The 13,080-nt window shown below is 39.8% G+C and overlaps 1 protein-coding gene across 1 annotated transcript; it reads left to right on the top strand.

The window, feature by feature from the left end:
* Positions 1-636: 636 nt before the first annotated feature.
* Positions 637-12,159, top strand: LOC124276925 (exostosin-2-like). The gene is given in 12 exon segments (XM_046712587.1): positions 637-756; positions 3,470-4,015; positions 5,056-5,262; positions 5,792-5,984; positions 6,618-6,757; positions 7,924-8,149; positions 8,565-8,748; positions 8,965-9,034; positions 10,371-10,467; positions 10,686-10,695; positions 10,698-10,758; positions 11,375-12,159. Coding segments are annotated over 11 exon segments (2,094 nt in total). The 5' UTR covers positions 637-756; positions 3,470-3,551; the 3' UTR covers positions 11,817-12,159.
* The last annotated feature ends 921 nt before the right edge of the window (positions 12,160-13,080 follow it).

Genomic DNA, 13,080 nt, shown 5'->3' with positions numbered 1-13,080 from the left:
ATTTAATAAAATATAAATTTCTCAATAGTATTGAAAACAATTGCCTAAATTCGAGCAATCTGTTGATAGAAAATTATCTTAACTCATAGATACATACGCCAATGAAAAGAATTGCTAATACCGTAAATTAACTAATTTTCTTTGGTTCTGAAAACGTTGTTAAATGAGAAACGTGCTTATCTAATATTTTATCTGTAGCCCCAGAAACACCTGTGACAAGCATAGTGTTCAGAGTTCAGTGAATTGAGTGAAATAATTGATCTATATTAACGAGACAGTGTTCTTACCAAGCTGCGTGCAAAACCAGGAGAAAAACGGCTGGCACCACCAAATCGTCTGAGCCAACGGACCAACGCCGGCGGAATACCACAATGCCTGGCATTTTGCAACACACAACGCGCCAGGTAATTTCTATATTAAAATTTCTCCATTTTCTTGGTATTTTCCCTGTAATGAATGTTGACTAGGTAGCTCAACCCATTGCACAGTACATATCCAAATGCGATCACTGCTTTTTTTCGCCTGCTACGAGCGATGTTGACAGCCGAAGCTGATGAAGTTGGATTCGCGTAATACGTAGTAAGCAGTGATCTGATTGGTCGAGCGGCGTCATTCACCGCGCACCTGCTACGGGAACCGGAAATACGGAAATGGTCAGTTCTGAGACGAGTTTGACATAAACAGAGGAAATTCCATAAAGTATCCCCATTCAATCATGTAATTTAGTGATTACCCATTCATTTCTGCATTTTAAAGGTATGTGTCTGATGCATTATGTTCTGAGGTTTGCTCGTTATTGGAAAATCTTGTTAAAATCTGACGGAATGTTTAGATGCGAGTAACCAGACTCAGTGCCACATTGGCAGAATTTACCAAAATAATGCTACTGATAGCGATGCTAATTGTTGGATCAGTTGATCGCGTTTTGTATAGATAATACCGTTTTTATTATGTGATCGTCCTTGAATTTTATTTTATTTTAGTTAACTGAGTTTAGGGGTTTGTCATTAATTGAGCTTTGGTGAATGTCATAAAAGTGCTTACTAACAGTGTCATTTCCTTTCCTGTTTCCGTTAATATTGTAAACGTGACTGATACATGTATGACAACCGCGATCTTATAATATTTTGGAATATACATATAAGAGAACAAGTGGTAAGTACACCCATATATTGCTGCACAGCAGTTTGTTGCACTCGTGTCAATTGACAGAATTATATGCTGTAGTGAGAATAGCAGACATTTAAAGTTATAAATGTGAAACGATACATGTACACAAACTGGAAGAAACATATACTAATGAATCAGTTTGGGGATCAAATGAATTACATTTTGAAATATTTTTTACAAGTAGATTACAGGGGCTGGTTTTGCTCCTATGTTTTGATACTGCATGATCTGTCTTGTTATCAATAGTATGTTTCCTCAGACGAGCTGACCCAAGGTGCAGAATTCTAATATGTTTAAATTCCAAAGGTCCTTTTGGTATTTATATTAATGTTTGAAATAAAAAAGTAAAACAATTACTTAGTCAGATGTTATAGTTGAGACATTTAGAATTTTGTCCACACAGTTCACCTTAAATGCCTAAAAACCAGAAAGCATGGGTTCTACAAACCATCAGTTCAATTTTAGTCCATCAATATTCAGAAGGTTGAAGGTTCGGGTTGGAATATTGATGCTCAGTAACCCATGTTTGTCGTAAGAGGCAACTAACAGGATCGGTGGTCAGGCTCGCTGACTTGGTTGACACATGCCATCGGGTTCCTGAGTTGCGCAGATCAATGCTCATGCTGTTGATCACTGGATTGTCTGCTCCAGACTTGATTATTTACAGACCGCCACCATATAGCTGGAATATTGCTGAGTCGCGTAAACTAAACTCACTCCTCAATATTCAGAAGGTATGCAGAAGTGATGGCAGTAACATCGGGAGACCATTCATGCTTCTGTAAAAATAAAATTGAATAACAATAATCAGTTTAATTTGACCCTGGGCTATACATGTTGGAACTGAATTCAGTGTTGCTTCAACACAGATTGTCCTTATGCCTCCACAAAGGGGTATGACATTATGAAGTATTATATGGTATCATTTTTTGGGGATCCTTCAGCATGTTCAATTTATAGATTTTCACCAATTTCTGAGTGCATATAATATTATATTGAGGTAGGTTTGATATGTCAACCTTATAGCATGAACAGGCTTTTGGCATATTGTAGATTCTGGCTTTGAATTGTTGTCACTCTATATTTCCCCAGTGTTACAGGTGACATTTCTTGGTCTACAGGGTTGAAATCAGCATCCTCCATTTACTTGACAAACCTTTTTAATAATGATTGCTGCTGCAGTTAAACAACATTGCCAATGTTGTAACTTACAGAAATAGGAACTTGTTAACTGAACCTGTGAAATTTAATGTATTTTTCAAGGTTGATAGAATTTGGATGAAATGGAAACTAGTGTTGGGAATTGGTTAACAGCTCATAATTGATGATTGGTTCATTACCACCCGATCAATCATCGAAAATAATTAGTTTAAGCGTCATTTTATGAAATTTGTTAATGCACAAAAATATATGGAAAAAAACCATGTAGTTATTTTGTGGTTTTGGGCAAAATTTCACATCTTTAAAGTATGACTAGTAATAGTAGTATGTTAGGAACATAAATCTCTTGGTGTCTTTAAGATAAATTCAATCATGACTTGGAATGCTTGTAGTACTTATGAAATGTAACAGACAAAACCAACCTTGTGAAAATATTGTTGATGAAAACAAGTGTTCCAGAATTGTTTGTGTTCGATTATGAGAAAACATGATCGATTGCTTAGTCGTTTAGTCACTGCGACCAATCTTCGATTCATTTCAAGTAATCGGATCACCACTAATGGAAACATAAATGACTGTCCTGTTCCATTTCATGTCTACATTGGTGAAATGATTGATGTCTACAATAGAGCTGTAGCGATTCATTCACATGTTGATTGAAATGAACCATGTCCCTTCATAAATTCAGTTCCTATTCACGATCCACGAGTATAAAATATTCATGTTTTTTTAAAAGGGTTTTTACTTGAATTTGGGTGTTATTTGGCTTACGATATATGCAAAACATTTCTTTATTTAGTTTGATAGTAATATGGTCACTGGTCATTGTAAAATATCAGCATGGTCAAAACAGGTCCAAGAATATATTGTGTTATTGTTTCACTAAGCGTTATTGTTTACAACTAATCCCAATATTTCGTCATGGTTAACAATACAACTGCTGAATCTTGTGTATTGTTATCCCAATATTCATAATCATGTGAAAACCAAAACCAAACTCAGTCGATTCGATTCCCAGTATTTCTGACATGTATCATATTTGCCTCAAAATGGATGTGTTGCAGCTCTAGGCTATAATTAGTCAGCAGCAATCCAACAGTTTGAACTTTGTAGTTTCATGAATCTCTTTTCATTTCAGATAACAGTATTAGAGATCGAAACATCCTACACCAGCATGTGGGAACCGGAGGCGCCCCAAACTTCAGTTTCTCATCAGTCACATGTTTTTGCTGTGTTCATGTGTTCTTTTTGCACTGTTCATGGTAGCGTTTTTGTTCCTGTGGCCATCTACTAGCTCTAAGGACAGATCTCTAAACAGAATAACCCGGAACCTAGAAACCAACGAGGTGGTTCAGATTGCATCAGCTGTTAAAATCAACACCCCAGACAGAGAAACATCATGTACATTTCATACTTGCTTGGAAGTTTATCATTGTGGCTATAACGATGACAATAAACTTACGGTGTACATATACCCTATTAAGAGATATGAAGATGAAAATGGAAACGAGCTGACGGTTCCAAGGTCTAAAGAATTCGAGGAAATATTACAGGCTGTTGCAGACAGCCCCTACTATACTGATGATCCTGAAACAGCTTGTCTATTCATTCCTTCCATTGATCTCCTCAATCAGAACAATCTACGATTAGGGGATGTAAACCGAGTTCTAGCATCATTGCCGCAGTAAGTAAATAATGGAGTGTTTTCGTGACATTTTTATATTGTATTAGCATGATTCAGTCTATTGTTTTAAAAGAAATAATGCATCCTATACGAAAACTATTAAATTTTTTATGCAGATAATATCCACTGTGAGTCCCATATACTTTATTTTTTTGCTAATGTGAAACGGAGGTCAACTTGCATCAATTTGGCACATGTTTAACTAGAGGTCAGTTTTTTAAAGCCGTGAAGGCCTGGGTTAGAATAGGTCTTCAGCAACCCAAGCTTGTCGTAAAAGGCAACTAACAGGATCGGGTGGTCAGGCTCGCTGTCTTGGTTGACACATGTCATGGTATCCCAATTGTGTAAAATGATCCTCATGCTGTTGATCACTGGATTGTCTGCTCCAGACTCGATCGTTTCACAGACTGCTGCCATATAGCTGGAATATTGATGAGTCCAGCATTAAACAACCAACCAACAATTCAATGCTTGCAAACTATTCATGCAATCATGTCATGATATACATTCATAATGTTCATGTAAGTTCTGTCTTTGTCATTGATTTAGGGGTTGGAAAATGTTAACACTGGAATTTCATTGAAGCTTTTTGTTTTGAAAAATTGAGCTGAGTGATGGCAGGTTGGGCAGAGTTGTGTCCCTTAGTTTTGTGATCTTAGTTTTGATTGGTTCACCCCAAATGTGATTCCAGATTTGTCAGCACTATACCTATGCTTATAGATTTGACCAAAGTGGAATCATGTGAGACTTGTATCACTTCAGGCTTTCTTCCCACATCAAACAACCCATGATATAAGTTGAACACTGATTAAAGTTGTATTAAACTTACTTACTGGGGCAGTTGGGTAGCCCAGTCATTAAAGCGTTTTCGTCATCCAAGGTTCGGGTTCAATTCCCCACATGTGTACAATGAGTGAAGCCCATTTCTGATGTCCCCATGCATTGATATTGTTGGAATATTGCTAAAAAGTGGCGTAAAACCCAACTCACTCACTCTCTCACTTCTTACTTGCTATTAATCATTTCTGTCTACTGTTTAGCTGGCAAGATGGCTCCAACCATCTCCTGTTCAACATGCTGGCAGGCAGTTCCCCGGACTTCCGCACAGTGCTTGAACTAGCTACTGGGCGGGGCATCTTGGCAGGAAGTGGCTTCTCAACCTGGTCCTACAGGAGGACCTTCGACATCTCGGTACCTGTGTACAACCCCCTCATCTCACACATAGACCTCCCACAGAAATCTTACCTGTGAGTATTTCAGTGCCGATGTGAGTAGCTTTAGGTACACTCATCCAGTGGTGTAGGGTTAGAACTGATATCCAGCACCCATGTACCCGTGAAGGTCCGGGTTAGAATGAACCTTCAGTAACCCATGCTTGTCGTAAGAGGCGACTAACGGGATTGCTTGCTCAACCCGTGAAGGCTCACTGGCTTTGTTGACACATGTCATCGGTTCCCAATTGTGCAGATCGATGCTCATGACGTTGATCACTGGATTGTCTGCTCTCAGACTTACGATTATTTGGAGACCGTCTGAGTCCATATAGCTGGAATATGTCACTGACTCACTCACTCCTCCATACTCAAACTAACTCACTCACTCACTCACTCACTCACTCACTCCGGCACCCATGCTGTCATATGAGTCATCTTTGTGGATCAGTATTTCAATGCAGATGTACTGTCGATGAGTTGGGGGTGAAACAACAACAAAAGACACAATAGTTTGATGTTCAACTTATTGTATGCTGAGTCATGTGTCATTTAATGTTTTCAGAGAGGAAAGACAGTGGCTGATTGTATCATCTCAGAGTGGCCTCCATAGTGAATTTCGGGACATCCTGGACAAGCTGGTGTTGGAGGACAACCGGGTGTTGGTCCTAGACCGCTGTCGGGATGACAATAATACCTGGAACGTCACGAAGCGCTGCACCAGCAACTCCAACTACGACTATCCTCAAGTGTTACAGGTAGGGCCAGTAGACTACAAGCAACTACCTGCAACATTTATACCATCATTTGACTAATGTACCTGCATTGATCTCAAACATATTTAAATTGCTCCCCACTGATGCAATTTTTATTCCTGAATCCAAATAGTTACAAATTTTCATCTTTGCAAACAAACAGATTGCACTAAGGTATTTTCTTTAATAGACATGATAATCTGACTAAGCTGTTCTGAACAGAATAATGAAGTCTTGGAATGCTTTCCACTGTTATATAAGAACACAACACCAATGTGATATCAATTTAAATGAGTTAAACAAGCGTCATCAGGAGATGACATATCCCGGTCAGGTGCAATTCAGAAATGGAGTACTTCAACACCACAATTACTATAATAGTATCCATTATGTGTGTTAAGATGATATTTTTTAACAAAGTGGGAGATAGGATGGCATAGTTCATGCATTTATTTCTTGCTTCAAAAGCCCAGGCTGATTGCCAGCATTGGTACAACACGTGAAGCCAATTCTGATTTTCGCCACCAGAGCTAGAATATTGCTTAAAGTGGTAAACAACCCCTTTTCTCTTGAACACTAATGAAATTGATGAAGAGTAGCAGAGTGTATTAAAGATGATGTGTTGGTTGTGTGCAGGATGCCACATTCTGTGTGGTGTTACGAGGAGCTCGGCTGGGGCAGCCTGTTCTCGGTGATGCATTGCGGTCCGGCTGCATCCCCATCATCATCGCCGACGGCTACATCCTTCCCTTCTCCGAGGTGCTCGACTGGACCAGGTAATTGCAAGCAAAGTTCTTTTCTTGATTCAATACACTTTTGAGGAATCCCAAGACCTCGTTATTCACAGTTGTGTAATAGTTACCTGTGAAAATGTTCAATAGTACACTCTAAAGAGCATAACTTCACTTGTTTGCTTGAAGTGCTCATGAAAGGTTTCATTTAAATCAGTGAAGGCGAGCTTCAGAAGTTGAAATCTTTAATCAATACTTAAGGATCTAAAATATTGGAGAAACACTCTAGTCGAGTTGGACACTATTCCACACAGTTGCAGCAGCCAGAGCACAAACTTGTCTTGATCTGGACTTGTCACACAGTAGAAAGCTGCGCGTAGAAAAGTCAAATCAGTAACCATTGTTACTATTCAATCCCCAGTTTACTGCACTGTTGGAACAACTGTACTAGGACCAAATGTTGTCTCCTGTATTTATCATGATTTGAGACTTTCAATCTTGCCCTGATCACAGGGTCCAACTTAGACCCCTATCTTGCCCTGATCACAGGGTCTAACTTAGACCCCTATCTTGCCCTGATCACAGGGTCTAACTTAGACCCCTATCTTGCCCTGATCACAGGGTCTAACTTAGACCCCTATCAATGTGATGCTTGATGTTGTTTGTTTGTTGTTGTTTAACATGGCACTCTCAGCTATATTGTGGGTTGTTGTCTGTAAATAAGTCTGGACCAGACAATCCAATGATCTAAGCACCTGGGATTCGAGTCAGGGAGCCTGACCACAAGATCCCGTTAGTCGCCACTTGCGCCGAACATGGGTTGCTGAAGACCAATTCTAACCCAGGTCTTCACGGGTTTGATACTTGATGTAATGTGGGACTTAAAGGATTGTGTGATCAGATTTGAATTCTTGATGCAATTTCTTGATCAATTTGGTTAATTGCTTGTCCTTGTGGGTCATTGTTCATGTGGCAACATAAAAAAACAAACCTTGAATTATGTCATATGGTTGCAGCGTTTGTTTATCAAGCCTTGGGCCCTTGTTTGATTTCCTACCTTAGAGCCCATTTTCTTTGTCCACAACTGTGATTGTGCAGGAATATGGCTTATAGCAGAGTAACACCAACTCCTTATTCAATGAAACAGTTTTGTTATTTTCTTGATGTCCCTTATGTCCCTATACATCAGCATCATTGTCAATGTGTCATAGAATCGGCATCACAGTGCGAGAGGATGACATCGGGGGTCTCCTGAACATTGTCAAAGCATACAGTGTTGATCGGGTGTATGAGATGAGACGGCAGGTGAAGTTCGTCTGGGACAACTACTTCAGCTCCATGAAGGCCATCACCATGACAACACTGGAGATCATCAACGACCGCATCTTCCCGTATGCCAGTCGCAGCTACGAGTCCTGGAACGACATACCCAACAAGGTGAGTGAGTGAACAAGGATCAAAGTCAGTAAATGGAGTGATGACGAAGAATAAAAACATGGTTGATGTAGTGTTTATTCATAATAATGATAATAGTCCATTTATCATGCGCATTTCTCCATCCTTAATGCATACTCAAAGCATCCAATCTGATTATCATTACCCTGGATAACTCAAGCTGCCAGGCGCTAGAAGGTTATTAGTCCAGACCTACCCCACCGCTTTTTTATAATATATGATGTTTTGTAGTTGAATAACACATTGACAAACAAACTCAATTTACTCCACTGGCTTAGTGTGACCTCCATTTTTTTATAATATATGATGTTTTGTAGTTGAACAACACATTGACAAACAAACTCAATTTACCAGCCTTTACTTGCTGGCTTAGTGCTGACCTCCCCTTATTCTCCAGGAGGCGATCAACAACCCATTGTTCCTCCCCCTCACCCCCTCAAAGGCCCAAGGCTTCACAGCTGTCATCCTCACCTACGACCGACTCGAGTCACTCTTCCAGGTCATCAAGCAGGTTGCCAAGGTACCTAGTCTGGCCAAGGTCGTCGTTGTCTGGAACAACCAGAATAAAGCCCCTCCTGCAAGTAAGTCTCTGATGAACTGATGAATCTATGGGCTCACGTGTGAATACTTGCTACTACTCAGTAGCCCCTCAATATGTTGAAAAAAAATAAGTTTCTTTTCTACTTTTGGAGATGCACAAACATGACTTCTTGTGGATGTTGAAACAAATTTTAATACATGTAACTGAAATTCTGGGATATAGGGAAACATTAAACATCCTTTCTGTTCTGTTTCAGTGTCATCATGGCCGTACATTGGCAAACCTGTGAAAGTTGTCCAGACCAAGAAGAATAAACTGAGCAACAGGTTGGTGAACCAGTGGGAGATCCTACAGGCAAACAGGGATAAGTTGACCACCGACCTCCTGACAATTGACCCGTATTAGTATGTATGAGTGACGCCCACTTGCGCTTACCATGTGAGCGAAGGGGCCCCAAGTTGTCCGCAATCAAGTGTAGTGCAACATCGACCACGTGAGGGTCTTATGAGCAAGGCGTGTGCAGCTACACGTGGAATAAATTTCATCATCATGCACTGCACGTGCACTAGCCTACATCTGCTCTACCTTTCACAAACCAAATGGGTTTGCTCATTGCTGTGCACCGCCTACTTCTCGTAAACGCGTTCTCTGCGCCGGCCCAACTTATCCTTGTTTGCCAGTAGTGACACAGGCTTTGTAAGGCATACAGAGGTTAAACTGGATCTGTGCTTGCATGGGTTTCATAGCTGGAATATTTATACATCAATATCACAGTCAAACTCATGGTTACCAAAACAGTGGATGTTGAAAACATGCATTACTTTGAGCTTTCCTCCGCATTAAGTGATTTGTTTTGATATAATGTGAACCATCGTGTGGGAGATCCTAGTGACACAGGCTTTGTGAGGCATGCAGAGGTTAAACTGGATCTGTGCTTGCATGGGTTTCATAGCTGGAATATTTATACATCAATATCATCAATATCACATATAATGTCAACCATCGTGTGGGAGATCCTAGTGACACTCATGGTTAAACCAAAACAATATTTATACATCAATATCAAAACAGTCAAACTCATGGTTACCAAAACAGTGGATATTGAAGACATGCATTGCTTTGAGGTTTCTTCCACATTACCTGATATGTCTTGATATGATATGAACCACTGTGTGGTATTCATGTTTTAACTGTTGCATGGTATCTCGGTGGCATACATACAAGCGCTCACATGCAACAGGGCAATGCAACATTAAAATTCATTTCATAACTCATAAAGGGTAATAATGCCCAATATGTTTCCAGGTTCAAGTTGAATGTAAATAAAATCAGGATAATCACTGTTACACATAATAAGATTTGAACCAGCTGACAAAGTGTTCTAGAGGATGCGGATTCAATTTAGCTGGGACTGACAAATACTAGTAGGTTAGTAGGGCGGTGGGGAAGCCTAGTCGTTAAGCATTCGCTCGTCACGCTGAGACCCTGGGTTCGATTTCCCACATGACTACAATGTGTGAAACCCATTTCTGGTGTCCCCTGCCATGATATTTCTGGAATATTGCTACAAGCAGCGTAAAACCCAACTCACTTACTCACTCACTCACTCACTACTAGGTTAGTCCCCCTTTAAGGTCGCACATCTGTTGTCTTGTGTCGCAGGTTCTTCCCCTATGATGAGATAGAGACGGAGTGTATCCTGGCCTTGGATGATGACATTATCATGCTGACAGCCGATGAACTGGAGTTCGGTTATGAGGTAATGTCTTTATTCCATTTTCTGTTGCCATTTGCCAGTGTATAATATTTTTGTATGATATGGCGATGTTGATCAAGGGGAGATAATTTTGTCATTCTTTGAGAAAAATTATGTCCCTTTCTTCTTCAAATAGAAATATCTTCAAAATGAAATATCAGAAATAGGCTGAGTTTTCTCGTTTCACTTGAGGGATTTATTGACATGTGATGCTTCTGTAGGTATGGAGGGAGTTCCCGATCGTCTTGTGGGCTTCCCATCTAAGGTTCACTTGTGGGACAACAGCTACTACTAGTACTGTAAAAATAATGCACATAACTATTACTGCTACTACTACCTTCTATCCACTACTACTACTACTTCTTCTACTACCACTGCTACTGCTGCTGCTACTACCACTACTACTACTACTACCTGTAAAAATAACACAGTAACTATTACTACTACTACTTCTTCTGCCACCACTACTACTACTACTTCTTCTACTACCACTGCTACTGCTGCTACTCCTACTACCACTACTACTACTACTACCTGTAAAAATAACACAGTAACTATTACTACTACTACTTCTTCTACTACCACTGCTACTGCTGCTGCTCCTACTACTACTACTACTACTACTACCACTACTACTCCTCCTCCTACTACTACTACTACTACTACCTTTAAAAATAACACAGTAACTATTACTACTACTACTTCTACTACCACTGCTACTGCTGCTGCTCCTACTACTACTACTACTACTACTACTACTACTACTACTACTACTACTACTACTACAACTACTACTACTACTACATGATGATACTACATTACTGTTACCACTATTAGTGCTACTAAAAATTAACTGTAACAATTGTAAGGTGGATAAAATTAGATGATGATAGCTTGGTTCCTTAAAGAGTAATGATATAATTTACAGGTCTGTGATAAAGCTGATGTTGTTGACATTGATGTCATTCCCTGACTGGCTTTCCTCCCTTTTCCTGCTCCAGTATTTCAGCTACCTGTATACCTACTCCATGCCGGGCAACATGAAGGTGTGGGTGGATGAACACATGAACTGCGAGGACATCGCCATCAACTTCCTCATCGCCAACATCACCGGCAAGGCTCCCATGAAGGTGACGCCCAGGAAGAAGTTCAAGTGTCCACAGTGCGTCAACAACGAGATGTTGTCGGCCGACCTGACTCACATGGTGGAGAGGTCGGAGTGCATCAACCAGTTCACCAGCATCTACCAATCAATGCCGCTGAAGAGCGTGGAGTTCCGGGCTGACCCTGTGTTGTACAGAGACAACTTCCCCAGCGTGATGAAGAGGTTTAATAACATAGGGAGCTTATGATTGGGGAGGATATACAGCGTATCTATCACCATGGTATCCATAGTGCTGAGAAGGTTAACAATACTGGGAATTATTATCATGGGAATATATAAATGGCTTCATTATATCCCAAAGTGCTGATTAAGTGCAACGTTATCGGGAGTTTGTGACTGGTTAATTTGAAAGGGTTTATATATCAGTTTTATCATTGTGCCGAGGCATCGGGGTAAAATAGCCATTAGTCCAAAACTTTGAATGCAGATTTCTACCAAAATTTAAATCTTTTTAAGTCAAAACTGAACCCTGGATTAGTATGTCCAAAAGTGTCAACCTTGAGGGGCATCCCAAGTTGGGAGTTATCAAATATGAAATAATAGTACATAAATACTCCCAGTGTCTGGATGAAGTTTAATACTGAAGTGTATGATTTGGACAAAGAGCTTTAGAACATCTATTTGAACAGATGATGTTTGCCATTGCTAGTAATCTTTGATGTGGGTATTATGCAGGGTTTGGTATATCACAAGGTTTCAATACCTACATGTCATTATGTAATTGTCTGATGCTCCACTCTAATTCAAGCTTCAAAGAAACCATTTTTGAACCCAAACCAAACCATCAGAAGGATAAACATAACATGACTGAAATATTTCATCTATTTTATGACATTCTGCACAATTGTTTGTCTGTATATACGTCTGTGTTTGTATGACTGTAAGTTTGGATGATCGAATGATTGTAAGTTTGTATGATCGAATGCTTTATGATTGTCTCTCTGATTTTATAACACGAGTTAAAATTGTTTGATTTCATCAAAGTTTTATTATTTTCCCATGCATTTTCAGTGGAGTAGACATTAACAATACAAAAACACCTGTAAATGTTATATTTGCTGCACTAACATGGGTATATATGGGGAGTTTTCCTGGATCGTGACAAGGTAAATAACTGTCATTGTTTTTTCTATTTACATGGTATAGCACCCTGTGAAAACTTGTCATATTCCTGCAGCAAGTCACAGTGTTCATGTATCGTGTGTCATCGAACATGCAGCGTTTTGTCGAAGTTGAAGGCACTATCCTAAATACTTAAGTTATACGAGGGATGGCAGGGTAGCCTAGTGGTTAATGTGTTGGTCGTCACGCTGAAGATGCGGGTTCCATTCCGTACATGGGTACAATGTGTCAAGCCCATTTCTGGTGTCCCCAGCCGTGATATTGCTGTTTGTGTCTGTATGTTGAAAATCATCTATCTCTTTCATACGTCATTTGTTTGTTAGCGTTCA

This window comes from Haliotis rubra, unplaced genomic scaffold, assembly GCF_003918875.1.
Source record: "Haliotis rubra isolate DU_JTF1 unplaced genomic scaffold, ASM391887v1 Scf2154, whole genome shotgun sequence".
Taxonomy (NCBI): Eukaryota; Metazoa; Mollusca; class Gastropoda; order Lepetellida; family Haliotidae; genus Haliotis; species Haliotis rubra.
This window is presented reverse-complemented; position numbering and strand designations above follow the sequence as displayed.